The sequence below is a fragment of the Chelon labrosus genome, assembly GCF_963514085.1.
Source record: "Chelon labrosus genome assembly, chromosome: 19".
NCBI classification, from domain to species: Eukaryota; Metazoa; Chordata; class Actinopteri; order Mugiliformes; family Mugilidae; genus Chelon; species Chelon labrosus.
In genome coordinates, this window is record NC_140352.1 from 13295418 (window position 1) to 13314823 (window position 19406).

General features: G+C 41.6%; 2 protein-coding genes across 2 annotated transcripts in view; one reads left to right on the plus strand and one right to left on the minus strand.

Moving 5' to 3' along the window:
* Positions 1 to 12964, plus strand: part of LOC311504166 (rho GTPase-activating protein 44-like) — a 75759-nt gene extending 62795 nt beyond the window's left edge. Inside the window, exons 18-22 of the mRNA XM_084567163.1 lie at positions 1851 to 2042; positions 2779 to 3309; positions 4169 to 4284; positions 4792 to 5175; positions 8621 to 12964. Coding sequence (XP_084423289.1) covers positions 1851 to 2042; positions 2779 to 3309; positions 4169 to 4284; positions 4792 to 5175; positions 8621 to 8778 — 1381 coding nt within the window. The 3' untranslated portion in view covers positions 8779 to 12964. The remainder of the gene's footprint in view (positions 1 to 1850; positions 2043 to 2778; positions 3310 to 4168; positions 4285 to 4791; positions 5176 to 8620) is intronic.
* A 790-nt stretch (positions 12965 to 13754) lies between these two features.
* On the minus strand, positions 13755 to 19048 carry tex47 (testis expressed 47; the record flags this gene model as incomplete). Its single annotated transcript, XM_084567226.1, has 8 exons — positions 13755 to 14524; positions 14638 to 14785; positions 14884 to 15018; positions 15190 to 15265; positions 16912 to 16976; positions 17060 to 17163; positions 17563 to 17635; positions 18929 to 19048. 8 exons carry the CDS (start codon positions 19046 to 19048, stop codon positions 14487 to 14489), a joined length of 759 nt encoding a protein of 252 aa, XP_084423352.1. The 3' UTR covers positions 13755 to 14486.
* Between the last annotated feature and the right edge of the window lie 358 nt (positions 19049 to 19406).

The window sequence follows — 19406 nt, forward strand, 5'->3', positions numbered from 1 at the left end:
ACCAGTTCCTGTTTTTCTTGTGTATTAAAGGACATTATGTCTCCACGCTAAATATGAAACCGCAGCCAGTTAGCTTAGCTTAATGTAAAGACTGTGAGGAAATAGAAAAACTTGTTAAGTCCTAAAGGTAACAAATCATCTGAAGCACACTAATGAATTCAGTCTTATTCACTGTATGCATTATTTTGTCTCTGAACTATCTGTCTGCACGACAAGTACCAATACATTGGACTGTATAAGACAATATGATATGGTATATACGATATGTTACGCTATGCTAAGACACAATACGATACGGAACGATACGATAAGACATGACACGATATGGTACGATACAATAAGACACGATACGATATGTTACGATATGCTTGGACACAATAGGATATGGTACAATACGCTAAGACACGATACGATATGGTACGATGTGATAAGACACAATACGATATGTTGCGCTATGCTAAGACACTATCCGATATGGTACGATACAATAAGATACGATATGTTACGATACGCTAAGACACGATACGATATGGTATGATATGATAAGAAAGGATACAATATGTTACGATATGATAAGACACGATACGATACGATACGATAAGATACAATACTGTACAATGTGATAGGAATAAGATACATTAAGACACAGTACGATAAGATACGATACAATAAGATATCATGAGACACGATACAGCACGATATAGCACCACGGACACAACACGACATATGAAAAAGTTCTATAATTTAAAATATATTAAAGCTGCATTATTAAAGCTTGGTACAGTATTTATAATCACTGTACCAAGCTTAAGTAGCTAACAAGTTAAGTGGGGATAAAAAAACGGCTTCTTATCTTATACTATAGAAATATCATAGTTTAGCTAGTATTAAGTTAACTCTATCAGTTACTAAAGCCCAGTGATTGTCTCTTTGTTTTGGTATATGCGGTGGGTGTGGTGAACTCAGATTGAAATAATCCGTCATAAACATGTCTTTCCCAGGTTTGGCACATATTTTACAGGCTGTGCGACTTTATTATAGCTGTCTATAGCAACCAGAGGTGCAAAAACAAAATAACGTGTTCCCTCACAAGGTCAGTTCAGGTGCGAAATAGTTCAGACTACATCCACAAAGTTTTAAGCTTTTACATTTCAGTTTTTTCACAAGATGTTCATGCAAGTCAATTTTCTGGTATTGTTACCTATGGACAGACCTTTTGGCCTGCTGTTTCCCCCTGCTACCTGTCTCTGCGTTAAGCTAACCTATGCTTGCTAGCTCTAGCTTGAAACTGAATGGACAGACAGGAGAGAGGTATTGATCTTGACAAGAAAGCCTTAATTAGACAATGTTTTTATTTGTCCCAACAGGTCAAGCACAGCTGTAATTAATACATTGACTTCCATTAGCCCATGTCTGTCAATGAGTTGCACAATACAGGAGGCATCACCGAAATTGAAAGCATCAACTGTTTGGAGAAGCAGTTGTAATCCATAACACACATCCTTGTTCAGCAGCTGTTAAAATATCACCATTTCACGCCATACACCTCATACAAAGGTGATGATCCATTTAATCCATGTTGCATTTAAAGAGTAGATAAACTGTTGTTCACTGTTTACGCATGTTAACAATACCAAGGTTGTGTGGGTGAGGCAGCGTGACCCTAGTTGCTAAGCTGGGTCAGGCCTTTTCACGGTATAGATGACGGACAGGAAAGCCGATCCCTTTCCACTAGCACTTCACCCCCTGACAATGTGTTGTGGGAAACCTGACCCCCCCCCCCTCCTGAACCACACACGGACACGCCCTCCTTTGATTTGATTGGCTGTGCATCTCTGTCCCCACTGCAGCATGGGTGTCAGGGTGATGGACACTTCTTGGGTGTCGCGCAGGGGCTCGTCGTCTTCGCGTAAAACCTCCTCCACGCCACCGAGCGTGCATCCCCCCGCCCCGCCCACTGACGCGCTCACCCCCGAGCAGCCTGGGGATTTCTGTGCCTCCCCCTCCCCCACCCCTCCTCCCACTAGCAGCGACCGAGCCAGGTAAGGCTTGTTGTGCCCCGCCCTCCTGTTTCACCCCGCCCTCCTCCTCCACACACACACACCTGCTGCTCCTCCCTCGTCACCTCGTCTGCTGCTGCCGCTGCTGCGCCCTGCACCTGAGACCAGAACAGCGCTGTCTGCTCTTACCCCCAGTTTTCTTGTCTGTTGTTCATCCTCTCACCTCTGTGTCAACTCCACTGTCTCACCTCCAATGAAGCATGGCGTCTCAAACTTTGTGACTGCTCTTTAAGTTCAAACACTTTCCAGTCCACGAGTCATGTGTGGAGTGATAACTGTACATCATGTGGTGCAAGTGGAGATTTCACTTCTCCTTTAGCTGGGGTTACACAATGTGGGGAAAAGTTGATCCACAGTTCAGTAGAAAGGATTCATTGCTGCATGTGCACGGATTACATCTCTCTTTTATTTTTGCCATTAGTCCAAGCATCATTAGCAGCATAACAGTCCATTGTCGCAAGGCCCTGCAATGGATGAGGTGATTGTTTGATTTCATCTTTTGTGATTTGAAAACTGTAGAGATCTTCACTTTTATCCTTTCTTTATTTTCTTTGTGCTGTTCCCCCCGGAGTCCTTACTTCTCCTTCCTAACAGTGATTAATATTCACCTGATTCTGTCCCTCATAGCTTAACCTTTACAAACCAATAAATTCAACTAACGAGTTCACCCACTCTAACAGCTCAGTTCCCCATAAAACTGATATTTTTATCATTGCAGCTCAGATGATGCGTCCTCGAATTGGTCGGACTCCTGTTATGTCTACCCCTCCCCTGAGGAGGAGAGGCCGCCTCCCCCTTACCCTTCTTCCTCTTCTTCCTCTTCCTCCTCCTCTTGCTCTTCCTACTCGCTTCCTCACCACCATTTCTACACCCGAGCACCTCCGTGTATGCGTCCCGTCGCCCCTAGTCCCGAATCCGTGCCCTTTGGCCCGTCCCCTCCACCCCGCCGCACTGGCTACAGCCCACCTCCACTCCCCCACTCCCTGTGCCCGTCCCCTCAGCAGCTTGACGTTAACTCCAACCCCAAACCTAACTCCCTGCACCTGCCCAAACAGGCCTCCCTGTCCGACGGCCCGCATGCGGCCCCGTCCGAAACGAATGGTTCCACCCTTTACATCAAACCCCCGCTCGTTCTTACTCGTCACGATCTGTTCCTGGGCTCCCCCAAACCTCCCAACACCCCCCTATCTGCTCCCCCTCCATGGGCAGCCTGTGCCTGTAACCGGGAGAGAGGAGCCAAGCTGACGAGGTAAATACAGAATGCTGACTAGCTCGTACTTCCAACACAACTCACACACAAATGAGGCAAGGCCCCACAGGGACAAAGAAGGCAGAGGAGAAAAGGGGAAGGGTGCGATTAAGGTCCTCCCGACATGGCCACCCTATTCACTGTCTTTTTAATTCACTTGGCTGGTGCCTGTCAGTCATGGAAATCAATGTTCCTTTAGGAATCCCATTATCACATCCATCTTTAATTTAATAGCCATGTACTGTATGCAATCCATAACTTTCCATGTTGCCACGGATATTCAGGAGACGGTTGCCAGGCAACAAAGGAAATTCAAAGCTTTCAGTGAATATGATTATAAAAGTGGGCGTTAATGAGTCATACCAGCGAGCCCTGCCAGATCAGACCCCGAACATGAGCGCAGTGCTGAAGCAAAACAACATGGAAAGCGACGTCAAATATTGACATCTTGATTGTTTGATGAGATGCTCATCCGCATTGCTTCACCACAGCTTTAAATTCCAGCTGCTTCAGTCATCCATTCATGCCTCATTCGCTGAGAGAGAACGTGTCAGTCAGTCAGAGCATAAACTGGTTATGTGTTGACCTTCAAGCTCTCATCCCATTGGCATTCTGGCTGCACTCCACTGTAAGAGTAAAGAAAATCCATTAAGCCATCAGGGTTTGTTGGGATTCTTGAAACTGCTTCTGCTGCACCGCAGTAAAGAAAACATGTCCGCAGATCATTTGACATTGAACTATAGGTGCTCTCATTATTATTTTTTATTTTTTTATTTATATGCCCAGGGTTGATATATTCATAGATTTAAAAAAAAAAAAATGTGTGTTGTAATGCAGTTATGTGTGTTTTTCTTCTCAGTACTCTGAAGAACAAGGAGCTGTCTCCAGTGATTGGACAGAAGGGACTCCAGGGAACAGTGGCCTCTAGTGGACAGTCACCGCACTCTGAGCACAGTCCACATACCCTGAGGAGAGGTAATACTGCTTCATATTGGTTTAAGATGATTTATTTTCACGATATCTTACCCACTGAATCTTTAACATTCATGGCTTCTTTTATCTGTTGAAGTGATGTCCTCGGGGCATGTAAAAGCCCCTGAGAAAATTTCACATATTGAACACTTCTGATTGAATACCAATTGAACCTTTAGAAAAGTTTAAAGGCAAAGAGTGATTGAACGCTTAGCAGTTGTCCCTTATGCACAATGAAAGCTTTAGTTGGACTGTTGAATAAATCTGAAAGTTTCTTACATTTAAGCCCCTGCAAAACATGCATGTTTCAGGAGAGGCCAGCTCTGTGCTACGGTTTGTAGCCAGCAATGATTGGTTTGCTAGAGTGGAGCAACAATACCCAGGAATATAGTGGAGAAATGAGAGTTATGGATGTAATCAAGGGTCTATCTCCTCTTTATCAGGAATAAAATATGGTTGCAGTTTTGAAATATTTGTAATTTTTCAGTTTTTTTTTTGTCATATGTGCAGCGAAGAAGCTGGCCCCAATCCCGCCTAAGGTCCCTTACTGCCAGACTGGAGCCATGTCCGACCAGTCGACGGGTCAGCCGTCTCCGGTCAGCCTGTCACCCACTCCTCCCAGCACCCCTTCCCCGTACGGCTTCAGCTACCCGCAGGGATACGCCACCATCGGCTCCCCGTGTCAGGTGCAGTCCGCAACCACTCCGTCTATGTCCTCTCCGCCCTCGCTGGCCGGCACTCTTACCAAGGCCAGGCCGACACCTAAGCCGCCCCGACAGAGGCCCAGCTTGCCTCCTCCTCAGCCCCCCACCACGCCCGGCACCAGTCCCCAGCCCCTGGAGCACTCATCAGGCCTCCTGGACGGTTTGTCTCCTGGAGAAAGCATGTCCACAGGTAATGCAGCAGCAATCCCACCTTACTGATGCTGTTTCAACTGAACATTAGAGCAAGTCATGAAGGAGGATTTAGTTCAGGACTGTTACATTAGAATGCATTTGTTTTCACTAGTGTACATAATGTATCTGCACTGTTTCTAATTTATCAGACTTTAAATCCTATCTATGTGTTTATTTGCCTCAACATAACAAACAGGTTGTAATTGTGTTTCCGTCTCTTGTCGACTGCTCTTATTGTTTCACTTGCAGCCGTATGAGGCGAGAGGCTCAGTGTGATTCTATGTGTGAGAGGGACTTTTAGGGTAAGCAGGTGTTCCTGTGCTAAAGCCTCACCCACCTCCTCACCCCTCCTACCCCTCTGCCATCTGGGCCGAACGTGGTGCCGCCCGCTGACACACTCTCAGCAGGGTGAAGCTGCCACCTTTACCCCAATGTGTTGGCCTTTGCATGGTGGCTGAAACTGATGCATGGCTTAAGCGGAGTTTATACCTCTGCGGACATAGACGCCGTAACCTACGCACGTAGCCCGCGCCGGTGCGAGTCGTATATACATGTGCGCTCATCAGTTTGGCTCGCTCTGTAACAACGCCACCCAAACGCTGTGTCTTTTTTGCCAGTCGTATACCGTTTTGCCAGTCGTTTTTGTTTCTACTTCGTGCTTCACTTTCCACTTCATGCATCACTTTCAACAATGGCGATTGAAACTTTCGCTGAAATTTCGGACGAATTTCGCTGAAATTTCGGCCGAATTTCGCCGAAATTTCGCCGAACACGAGTCATACAAATGTCTGTATCTCCAAACTTCCTCAGTTAACCTTACCGATTCTTTATTGATTCCTGGCGTGATTTGAACAATCAATTCAAAAATTGCGGAGATGGAGAAGCAATACTGAAGCGGAAATACGCTACAACCAAGTGGACCAATCACAGCTCTTGCGCTCTGCGTTGCCGCAGCGTGTACTTACACTTCTGGGGAGATGCACGTCAGCTACGGTGCGGTCTGCGTTGTCGCTGTAGCCTCTGCGTCAACTTAACGCAGAGTATAAACCGCCTATTACATGGTTTACCAGACTGTCCGGGCTAAACATGCCAGGGCAGATACCAAACACCTCCAAACCTTTCCTGCCTTCAGGATTACCTAACGCCCTGCTCCAGCTGCGCATCCCTCAGCTTCAACACTCTGTGACCCCCACCCGTCATGCTCTCGACCCACTCCGCAATGTTGTGCCTCACTGCCCACCGCCACCCCGCAGTCAGCGCACTACCTGTCTGTTCCCGGTTTCCCATCACTTGTGTCACACTGTGGATGTTATCATTGTCACAAAGGACTCAGAGAACCACATTCATATCAAAATGAGGTCAATATATTAGTTTACACAGCAGTATAACTAACTACATTGATCTTGTGGTTTATGGTTTTGACAGTGTGTTTACAGAATTGACTTAATGCTCATTGATCATGTTCAGGTCTAAGCATTAGGGATGCACGATATTGACTAGTCTTTGCCACTTTTCCAGTCATTTCAGCCATTACTGACAAAACAACACTGATGAGTTTCCCTCATCAGAGTTCGTCATTAAAGGGATACTATGCCGATTTTATACAAAATTAGTTCAAACGTGAAAGGACTATTAAACCTTTGAAGCAAGTAGTTTGAAAAGTAATGACAGCACAGATCTTAAATATTTACACCTGTTGCACCATCTAAAACTACGACGAAGCGCGGTGACGCCCAGCGTACAAGAGGCTTGTCCACACTGAAGCATCCTAGCACAGGTTCGAGTCCAGCCTGTGCTGTTTCTGCTGTTTCCTGTCCCTCAATAAAAGCACGATAGCCCCCAAAAAATAACTTAACTAACTGGCCGAGAACTCACATTGATTACCATTTTCGTGGACATGTCCTCAGTGAAGGAGCTGGCTAAAAAATGACTGAGACGAAGAATGGAAAATTAAATGACCCAGATTGTGAAGCCAGAAACATGATTGAACTCTACAGTAAATGCACTGCCTGGCCAAAAAAAAGTCACCACCAAAAAAATAGGTCACACACTCTAATATTTCGTTGGACCGCCTTTAGCTTTGATTACAGCACGCATTCGCTGTAGCATTGTTTCGATAAGCTTCTCCAATGTCACGTGATTTATTTCCATCCAGTGTTGCATTTACCTTTTCACCAAGATCTTGTATTGATGATGGGAGAGTCTGACCACTGTGCAAAGCCTTCTCAAGCACATCCCAAAGATTCTCATGAGCAAATCAATACTACCACGTCACCACATCAGTTAGTTCCAGTCTATTTCGTCATGTTTTTCCAGAGGACTGGTGCGGTCTCTTACTTCTCTTTCACCTCCTCTTTTTCATGAAAACTTGTCAAGACTTTTCACTTTCTCTCACGTACGGTTCGCGCATCGCTTAGATGGTGCAACAAGTATCTGGCGAGTTCAAACTGTGAGTGACAAAAGCTATAACTTAGTCGCCATTGCAAGTAATGTCACTGAGTCACCGCCTTCAACAAGGTTGTGTGGAACCCATATGGATTGGTTGATGCGTCTCATAGTTGGTGGAGTGCCAAAAAAAGTTGAACCAGCTCAACTTGATATGTTGCACATCTCACCACTCAGCTTGTAGCTACAGCTTCCAATGAAAATGTATTTTACAACTAGGTGTACGTCCAGCTGGTGCAATCGGCCCCTGAGCTATTACTAAACACAACACAGTATCCAATCATCTATGATCCCTGAGCTGAAATTACGTTTAATTTAAGATGGAAATCATCAAAAATCCATACATATATTTTTTTGGAAATGCGGACATGTTTTTCCGTATCTGGTAGATTAGTTAACAGTATTTTGTTCAATTAGCTACTAAGTGGCACATTTAGTTGCTCTTGTAATTGATCAAATAGACATGCTCTGCTTGGCCAGAAGAGTGTACAATATTGGTCTGGGTCAGATTTTCCTGGTCTGTACCCAGAAGTTCCAGTGAATCCATTGGGGCCAGTGGCCTGGAATAAACTGGAACACCGACTGTGAGCGACCAGACCTTTTCAACCACCATCAGTGTTGAACCTCAGTAATATTCTTGTGGCTGAATGAGAGCAAATCCCAGCAGCCTTGATCAACCTCTGGTGGAAAACCTGATTCCTAGAAGGTGGATGCTGTTACAGCAGCAGATTAATTAATGCTCATGGTTTTGAAATTAGATGTTTTTCTGTCGGCATAATATTTGTTTCATTGTATATCGTGCACCCCTATCATGCTTCTTTTATTTATTTATTTTTTTTACTTTTTCATACTGTAACCATGGTTTGCATTCCTGATGACCCATGCTGAGTATAACATCCTCCAGAGTCGATGAATCCATAATGTGCAATGATCTGTTTCACTCTTAACAGTAACAAATTAACAGTTTTTGCTCTCTCTGCTCATCCTCATCTGTCCAGATTCCCTCTGCAACTTGGACATCCCCATCATTAACATGGAACTGGACGGTATATTTGACTTGACCCACATCTCCCCCTTCAGGAACTCATTGGCGCTGCTGGAGTCGACCAACAGCAGAGCGGACTCAGAGGAAGAGTCTGAGAGCACAGTGCTATGACGCCGCTGAGTTCCCCTGCCGGACTATTACACGAAACACAACGCTACTGCTGTCCCGCTCATTCACTGACCTTTCACCTCTACGGATTACTTCTATCTCATTGGCCACCCTAGATCTCCTCATCACACCTGTATTTCATCCAGAGGGGACGAAATGTATAAACAAGCGCTTAAAAAAAAAAATATGAACATGAGCTGTTAGCGACAGTGTTGTCAGGGAGCTTTTGATCAGACACGCAATTTGACATTTAACATTGGCAGGATTATTATTTTTGTTTTGTTGTTGTTGTTCTTTTGGCCTTATTTGATTCACCTGCAATATTGCCTTTAACATCACACACAAGACTGGAAACGGGCTGTCGGGCGGTGTGAGAGCTCTTTGTTGCTGCTGCTGCTGCTGCTGCTGCTGCTTTCTCATGAGTGAATCCCAGAAGAACAAACAACACAGTAATGTACATGTGTCCTGTTAACTCCTCTTTTTTCCTATTTCCCATTCAGAGTTTCTCCCTCATTCCTCAGGGGTGTCAGCTGAAATGCCTTGCTCTGGCATGTGCTGGCGACAACCCCCAAACCTCTGTCCCGCCTGAGCGTTCACTGTGAGTGTGCCAGTATGTCGTTATGGAAAGTGTGTGTGTGTGAGTGTGTGTGTTTTGCTAACGTGTGATGTGTTAATTGATGTGGTAATTGTACTATATGATGTTGCACTGTTGGTGTTGTGGAGCAAAAAACAGGACTGCACGTTTTTAGATGTTTAGGAAAATAACTAGCAGGTTGCGAAGAGGTTAAACGCCCAATCACAACTTCCTCTATATTTCCATGGCATTCAGTCAGGATATCAGTCACTGGATATTTATTGTTTATACTGTACATTTTCAGAGTATATGACATAATTAAACAATATAAATCAGATCAGATCATATTTTGTATCCGAGTGAGAGATATAAAGATATTATTTCCTCTATAGTTGATGCTGTCAGGGAGTTATAAATCATAGTACAGTCTAAGAAAGGCTCAGCAAGATCGAAAATGGACAAACTCCATGTCTTAACTCGTAATTATTTTTGGCAGTAAGCAACGCTGCGTGGGGTTTTTCCGATTTTCAGGGTCAAGTTAGGAGTAATTTCAGTTTCAAGAATGTACAGGTTTGGTACTATGAAGCCTGGAGTACCACAACACATCCACATGTAAAAGAATTTACTCGTCGTCCGTCGTTTTGTTGCTGTGGACCAAGCAGAACACAGAAATAGTGCTTGTATATGGACACAGCTAGCTCGTCTTGCCATATCTATTTGAAAAGATAATAAGGTCATTAACGTCTGGGGAACATCTGGGTTTACTTGACACTCCTAGTCCCCTATCAGCACAGTGATTTTGGTGGTAGGAAGTCGTGGAGATTATTTACTTGTTTACGTTTTATGTCAATCAACCATATCAATCGCTCTCATTGGTCGTCGCCTCAAAGTTGAGATAAGTTCATCTTGGTACCACCCACTTTGCACTTCGCCAAAGTTTTTTCTTCTATCATCGCTACAACTCCCCATATTATATACAATGTTTATCACCCAAATACACCACCTAATGTATTTTCTTTGTCATAATATATTTAAAGTGTGCAATATGTTGCACAGTATTCTTGCTTTTTAAGGTTCATTGCTATGATCCATTGCACGCTACTGCCACCATCTCCAGAGCAAACTAGAACAAAATGTAGGGTCTGAACAAAACGTACATACGATTAATTTACAATTATTCAGTTCTAAATTTTTCAGAGTATTTTTCATACTAAAAAAATTATAAATTGGCAAGTTTAGTCTTTTTATGTTTCTCGTGGACCTGCCTTAAATATTTTTTGGCCACTTTGGCTCCTTTCAGCTATTTGTTGTCGTTTTACCTCCGTTTTTGGTCTCCACCACTTCCAGATTGAATTCTTTGACTCTTCAGCTGCTAGATGCTCCACTATGTTCACCAACTAGCTGCTCATTTTGTGCATCTTCTGTATGGTGAGCAGTTATTGATGACTAATAATAAGATTGAGCCAAAACTCAAACAACCAGGCTGAAGGAAGACAAAAATTAAAAATTAGAATAAATAAATATAAAACTCTATAAATACTCCAGGCTCCATATGGGACAACCTTGTATATAGGGAGGTTGAGGTATTTTAACATCCCATCATATATTTCAGTTTAATTTCCAGCCATCTCCACATTACAATATATCTGATGATGCTGATATTTTTGGTCTATATTAATGAACCAGAGGCAGGTGCAAAGATACGTGTATATGTTTATTTTGATGAGAGTATTTATACAGATATCTTTCTGAATACTTTTTACTAGGTATGAGGAGTTGTGATTGTTTCCGCTACACACAAATCTATACGTGGATTAAAAAAGGAAAAGAAAAAAAAAAGGTATTCAAACACGGGACCAGACTTTCCCTGCTGCCGCTTTTCAGGAATCACAGGTTCAGTTTATGAGGAAACTTGAAAATGAAACTGGAGAACGAGGTTTGACAGCAGCAGTTTATTTGCCTTGTGGTGGGTTTTGTTGTGACCTATCCAGATTTGTAAGACTCTCCTTTCGTCCCGAGAACATCCGCTACACATGGCCTCAAAGTCACTGTGCTGCTCTACTGTCGTCTTTCTTTAAAGTGCGATATTACTCACAGGACTTTTGTAAATACTGAATCCTCTGTACATATATGATCTGTATATACTGACTGTGGAAAAAGTCATATATATATATAAAAAATCTATAGATATATACAAATACTGTATTGAGACTATAAATGATAAACATAACATTATAGTGTATATATAATATAATAATGTCGCTGGTTCTAGCACAATAATGCCACATTCACACAAAATAGCAAGTAAACGTCGCACAGAAAAACAATCATATGGTACAGTAGGCTCAAGGTTAAATCTAGTTTGCAGATTTTATAATAATAATAAAAACATCAGATTTAACCTCTTGAACCCTGAGCTTAGCTCTGCAGTAAGAAAAAACAATACTGCAGCTTATCCTGTATATGCTCCAACACATTGCTGCAGCTACGTGACACTGCGTAAAATTTTATGAACAAAATCAATGCATCTTTTGCATCATTTTCTACATTTTCTGACACATTTAATATTTCTGAAAACGTGCGATTTAGAAATTCAAATAATTTTCTTTGAGACTGCACAACATTTGGACACGAATCCTGCAGGAGCCAGCAGGGTTTAAGAGGCTAAAAGAGAATCTGCATGGAAAACTGCTGCATCGATGTCTTTAAACTACGGCAGATAACAAATCATCTCAGTTCGCGACAGGACTGGCAACGAAGCTCTAAATGGTTATGCGCCCCACTTGAGATATTATAGAAAAGACAGATATTATACAATCTAAAAAGTGAAGATTTATTTATCTTTTCTCCTAAAATGTCCAAAAATAACAAGCAACAAAACTTTTAAATCCAATTGGAGGCTTGTTATATGTTTGTTGATTAATCTGCAGATTATTTTCTTCTAAAATGTCCTAAAGTCCAAAGTTAGAAATATTAGGTTATCAATCACACAGCTGTAAAATCTAACCATATTGAGCCTGAGACGAGAACATTCTTGCCAATTGATCAATCAATTATGAAAACAGCTGATTTATTTTGTCTTTTTTTTATCTGCCAACAGTTAAAGCTCTACTAAAACCATTTATTACGTTCAATCAGATCTGCCAGCGGTGTTTAAATCAATACAGCATGAACTAATCATTTTTAATTTAATATTTAGAGAGAAGAAGAAAAAAAACAAAACAACTAATGCTGACCACAAAAACGTTTTTTTAAGAAGTTACTGTTGCAGTTAGGCTGTGCTGAGGTGAATGGTCTGTCCTGTCTTTGTCTGGATTTCTGTGTTACAATGTGCTGCTCTTCGTTTTGTACTGAAAAAGGTTTCGGACCTAGACTTGTACATACAGTATACATCAAACGCAACTTTATTAACAGTAACAATGTCGAGCAGAGACAGCCGGCAAGAGATTCCAGAGACAGTTTTCAGTATTGCAGCTTTTGCAAGCATGCCCTTTGAGCACTAAAATACAAAGGCCTTTTTTACACTAATAGGTGGAATGTACTGATGAATTATTCACCTCATAGGTCGTATTAAAGGCGGACTGCGTGTGTTGTGGTTTCAATGTAAGAGGGTTGAGGGGTTAGTAAGTAAAAAATAAAAGTATGTGTGTTGGGGGGTAGGATTGAGGGGGAGGGATTGGGGTGGGGGGGTCAATTCAACATTGTCCTGTGTGAAACTCAGCAGCATGCTTTTTAACCATACCTATGGAATATGTCTCATCTTTGGTCCTATATAAATGTGCTTGTATTTATTTTTTATAAGTGATTAGGTCGACCTTCGCAAGAGAAAGGAAAATTCAGCGCTGCCCTTTTTTTAGACTTCCCATCAGTTTTGCCAACGGTTCTGTTTTCATAGTTCACCGTTTGTTTTCACCACATATCTACATATGTTCCGCTGGTTTTATCTATAGCAAATATGCAAAGCACATGAGACTCAAGACCAACATTTGGACATCTTGGAAGAGACTGGGGAAGACCTACAAGGGGCAGAAATCTGCCGAAATGTTCCTCTGAATCTACACTGAATTTACAGCATACAGGTTTACTTTTTACCTGCACAGTCTGTAGATTACACTGTGGTGCATGCAGCCATCTCCATCCTTTTTTTCTTTTTTTGCTTAAGTTTCAAGAAATGGGGGCCAAAATAAAAAAGGGAATCATATGTGATCAAGGAATCATTTCCGACTCAAACGTTCTTGGTGTTGATGCTGTGGACTCTGAAGTTTGGAGTAAAGAGGAAATGCCTTTTTCTTGGACATGCTATCTCTCGGTCACCAAGTGGAACACAGTGTAAGATTTAAAAGAAAAAGAAATAAAAAATCCTCATCCGAATGTTGAAACTATTAAAAATGTTTTTATATTACATGGATGTTCTGTGGTTTTGTTGCAAATAATAACGTGATAATGGCGATGCGTTTCATTTTACAACAAAAACATACAAGGTCAGGTCACACACTTTTCAAGTCATGAAGGTGGTTGAGGTAAAATTGATGAAAAAGGTAATTTCAGTAAACTTCTACAGCTCACTGCAAACCGACCAAACTGTTCAGGGTTAATAATGCCATCATGGCGCTACAAGACAAGTAATCAAATATGAATTATTGTCTGGCAACCAAAATCCATGTAGCAGACACTGAAATATTTCACGTAGATTAAATCCAGTATCTCAAATGATGCCACACAAAAATAAAACATTGAATATCTTTACTAAATTATTTGGCTATTGAATAATGCCAAGATACTTTCAGTCACGAAGTTCCTTTTACAATGAATTATCCACAGACCTCACCGTCACTAATTTACCTAAAATAGTCCCCATGAAAACTGCTTCATCAGGTTTTCTGGGGGCAGTGAAAAGAAATACTGCTGCTAGATTTAAAAAATAAATAAATGTTTTCGACCTGTGAGGAACAAAAATAAAAAGATAGTTGCCTCAAAGCCTGAACAAGTCATCTTGGCTAAATACTAGAAGAGATGAATATGTCTCTTATGTGAGGTGACTCCTGAACTGATAAATGGTTAGATGTCCAGGATGTGGATGAAACACACGGTGGGCTTTTTTTTTTTTTTTTTTACCTTTGAGCTTTTGTGCAGAAGGTTAAACAGTGGGGAAGAAGTTTCTTGGATTGATTTGTCCTGTTAAGAGATCAGGAAAATGAAAAACACAGTCATTGTTGCAGCTTTTTTTGTCGTTTCTTAATGTTTGATGTTTATAAACTGAGCTGAAATCCTAGTAGGTTTCTTCTTACCAGACTCTATACTGATGTTTAAGGGGGAGTTGTACATCTCTAGGTGTTGTTGGGGACTCAGGAGTTCATCTCGACCCAGAAGTTTGTCCAGAATCTTCTGAGGGACGATCAGCTCTGGAGTCTCATCGAGCACTGACTCAGGAAGAGCCTTCAAGCACAATGAGACAGTCAGAGATAAAAAAAAAAATAAACTGCTGATCAAAACAGAACCAAACTGGTGATATAATCCACAAAGAGGCAACACACCTTAGATATTTCCAGGCGTTTACCCAGATTTTGCAGTGCTGACAGGAGGCTGCAAATCAGGGTAGCTGTTCTCTTTTCATCTTCCTCGAGTCCTTTAATCCCAGCATTCCCAGCTGCCTGATCTGCAGCCAGCACCTTCAGTCACACAGTCAAAGAAGTCTAATGAATTTCTTATGACGTGAAAGTAAAAGATTGAATAAATAAGCAGAGAAACTTCCAAAACATTTTATAAAAATGATGTGAATCAAATAGTCAGTCTTTAATTTGTATGTATTTGAAGAGCAAAAGTCAAGGTGAGCTTCTAACCTTGTAGCTCCACTGCTGAAACAGTCTGCTTTGAGGGTTATGTGCCATGAACACAATCTTAGCTTCCAGCAAGGCACTAAAAAAGGGGTTGTGAAAACAGTTATTAGGACACATGTTATAGGGTTTAAAACTTTTCCCGGTCAGAAATCACTGAAACAGCCTTTGCGTAGCAATGATAAAACATTCACGGCTGCTGCTGCAAACTGAAGGCTTTTCAAGGTTCATTTATATGAGTGTAGGGAGCGTCTCTCAGCCATGCTAGCTGCAAGGTTTTAGAGAAAACAATATTGGACGCTCTGTCTTCTGGTCCACCCATCTGCTCCAGACCGGATGGACTGACATTAAATTTCGATTATCCTCAGACATGACAATGAGGTCGACCTCGTAATGGTCTGCACATATATATATATATAACTCTTAGGGAGCTTAGGGAGAAGGTAAAGCTTCAGTGTTTCTCATTCACCCATTCACATAAAACACTGCCATCCAAGGTACCCACTTTATACCGTGTTCAGTTTCCTGCCCATGGACACTTTGTCTCAGCATCCATTGGCCATGGACTGGACAACCTGCTTTACTACCTGAGCCACAGTCGCCCAAACTGGACAAACTAGTATTGGAAGGATAGCTATTACTTTTTCACAGAACTGAACCGTGTCAACTGTCCCCTGAATTTTCTATCCACCATTATCTGGTTATAATTTAAGTTTGTCTGGTACTTTGGTTCCTCAAAGTACTGCTGTACCAGGATCCTTTAGTCAACTTACCCCCCTGCTATTTGAAATTCCTTCCTCAAAAACACCCAAATTGAATCAGAAACAGACTCACCACTGGATAGCTAAACTGAACAACCCTGTCAACGATTGATATGAGTCACCTGAAACCGAGTCAGTCTCCTTGTCATACTTTCTTCTGACTCTGAAATCTGAAATTCTAAATTAGAAAGTGAATAACAGCATTTTCACAATAAACACTGATGTCAGCTGGTCATTGTGCCACTCAGAAACCTTTACACTGCCTGGTCTCAGGCGATTAGTCATAACATTATGACCACCTGCTTAATATTACGTAGGTCTCCCTTCTGCAGCCCCGAAGTGTCAAGGCATGGACTCCTCTAGACCTCTGAAGGTGTGCTGTGGTATCTGTCACCAAGACGTTAGCTGCAGATCCATTAAGTCCTGAAAGTTGAGAGGCGGGGCCTCCGTGTATCGGACATGTTTGTCCAGAACATTCCACAGATGCTGAATTGGAGTGAGATCTGGGGAATCTGGAGGCCAGGTCAACACCTTGAACTCAAACCATTCCTGAACCATCATTGCTCCGTCAGAGGGAGCATTATACTGCTGGAAGAGGCCACTGTTATCAGAGAATACATGGTCCGCAACACTGATCAGGCAGGTGGTATGCGTCAAAGTAGCATCACGCTGACTTCATCAGCTCGTCTTCTTCCTGTGCCGTGTGTTTCCCAGGTACATGACAAGAAACACCCCACAAGAGCTGCACTTCAGGAGATTCACTCAAATCCTTCCACTAGTCTGTTTTTCCTTCTTCTAACATTAACTTCAAGGACAAAATGTTCCCTTGCTGCCTGATACATCCCACCCACTTGACGTGATAACAAGATAATCAGTGTTATTCACTTCACCTGTCAGTGGTCATAACGTAATGCCTGATTGGTGTAGAATACATGGCATGAATCTGTAATGCAGAGAGTGTGATTACCAGTCTGGCTGTTGTTGCATGACTGTGAGGTCTTTCAAAATGGAAAGTAGAATATCTCTGGATGACTGAAAGAAAGACACAGAGGTGAACTGTAAGAACACGATTTTAAGTCCAAAGCTTTAATCAGAAATCGATTCTAAGAACTTACTTCAATGACGTGCAGCAGACAGGATGGGTAAATTAACAGCAGGCCTGTTATGTGATCCCATATGTACCGTTTGCTTAACTGAAAGTTGAGATTTTCGTAATGGGCTGTGAGGAAAAAGAAGCAGCAAAATACTGAATCAGTCTGTTGTGTTAGTTGAACAGCATAAAAACACACCTCTGTTATAAACACAAAGTTAAAGACTTTTCCTGTGATTTAAAAGGAAGCTTGGCAGACGCATTAACGCACAGAGGTGTGAAAACTATAAACACACTGAAAACAAAGGAAACAAACCAGTCTTCCACTGCTTTGATAGAAACTGCAGTATGTTTTTGTGGTTTTTAAGAGTTGAAAATGTCACCAAAAACAAATCAGTATTTCCCTGTGTACTTCTATTATCAAATTAAATAGCTTTTCGTTTCCACCGAAAAGGAGAACTGGATTAAATTGGTACCAGGATGATTAGTGCATCAATCATCGCATTGCTAAGGAAATTGTTGGATGACCTCCAAGTTCAGTCCCATCATCTGGTCCGCTGGGGAGCCGAGCAACAACTACCAGCCGCTGTAGAACGATCTTCTGTGGAGACAAAGAAGAGAAAAAGCCACAACAGAATGAAGGTCGTCATGCAGGTAGGCACATACATGCACAAAAGAATAATCAATAAAAGAATAATCAATATCACATTCACCATTAAAGCAGAATTTCCACATCTACAGCAATAACTGTTTGGCATATTGCGTATTGTACATTCAACAGGAAACATTTGTGCTTAATGTCCATCTTAAATTGAACACAAACCGCCTCTTCACCCAGATCCTTCCTCTGTGCCAATAACTGGTGAAATAAACTAGTTCCAATTTCCTCTTCTTTCTTTTCCTCTGCTTTCGACGGACCCATTTTCTCCATCTTACTTTCTCTCTCTTTACGTCCGTCTGACTCACTGGCTGCCTGCCTCCAGTGTTTATAAAAGCTTATATCCTAGAAACCTATTGTTCTCCAGATCCTATAAAGCAAAGCCTGCAGTGGTGCAGTTACAAACATATACATGTTACACAAAGGAGCCAATGCCAGGCCTGGATAGCTGTGTATTTCAGATAGGGAGGGCCAATAGGAGGAGGAACTGTGCATTTGGGGACGGCAGAGGACACTGGCATCATCATCATCATTGTCCCTCTTCTTGTAATGTTTATGAGGCTGTGTTTAAGTGAAAAATATTAATATATTCATTCAAAATGGACTTGGGGGTTTCTGTGTAAGGTCACAACTTATTTGGGGCACTTATAATTTTTGTTCTAACGCCAGAATAACGTGTGTACACATTCAACCTCAAAGACAGCCAAAGACTGTGGACGATGTGTTTGAATATATCTATCACAGGTGGAAATTTGCAGGAAGGAATGGAGCATACTTCATGTTTAGCAGCCAGGTTAATAGGAATCTGTATTTAATTGTGACTTTGTGTTTAAAAGTGGAAATTAGTCACTTTAATTTCCATCCACATGGTTATTTTTCTTAATTTGTGAGCTGTAAGTTGTCTATTTTGGGCAGACAGGTTAGCAGTTTCTTACTTTTTTCAGTCTTTATGCTAAGCTAAGCTAACCACCTGCGAGCTCTGGTGTTAGTGGAAAAGACTATAGAGTGTCAGTAACACCATGTTATGTCTCATATTTTAAAGTAATATACTGTATTTGAGATACTGTAACAATAAATATTATCCACGTTTTCTTCTTCCTTTCTGGGCATATCACCCACAACTGCTGATGTGTTAACCGTTATTATAAATATTCCTAATTAGTTAGCTAGCTAACATTGCTGGTGTGGCTAACTAAGCTAAGTTATAGCTTCCTTATTTAAGCCTCCAGCACAAACCTCTCTCATTTTGCCGTAAATCACATCAAACATTGTAACTCTGTCTCTTTCTTCCTCCTCTGACTCTCTGTATTTCCGGGATTTTAACGAAAAACTTCTGATTTCCTGAAAGGCGCTCATGGTTCAGCGGAGATGTTTGGTGGTCTCCAGACTTTGCTTGTTGCCTAGGAAACACGTCCCGTCGACGTGCTCCTGACGTCAGCGCGTACGTTTTGAAATTTTTTTATTTTATTTCAAGTTTTGCGTTTTGATTTACTGGGCTCATCTCATTTATAAGTGATTTGTAAGTAAAAGTTTGGGCTTTTTATACAATTATTTATATTTATTAAAGATTATGTTGATTATTTGTTTTTTTATCTCATCATTTTCATCCGAAAGTGAAAATTTAAACTTTTTTATTTAGATTTTTTATCTCATGTTATTTGAAAGTGAAAATTTTATATATTTGGAACTTTTTATTCCATCATTTTCTGTTAGT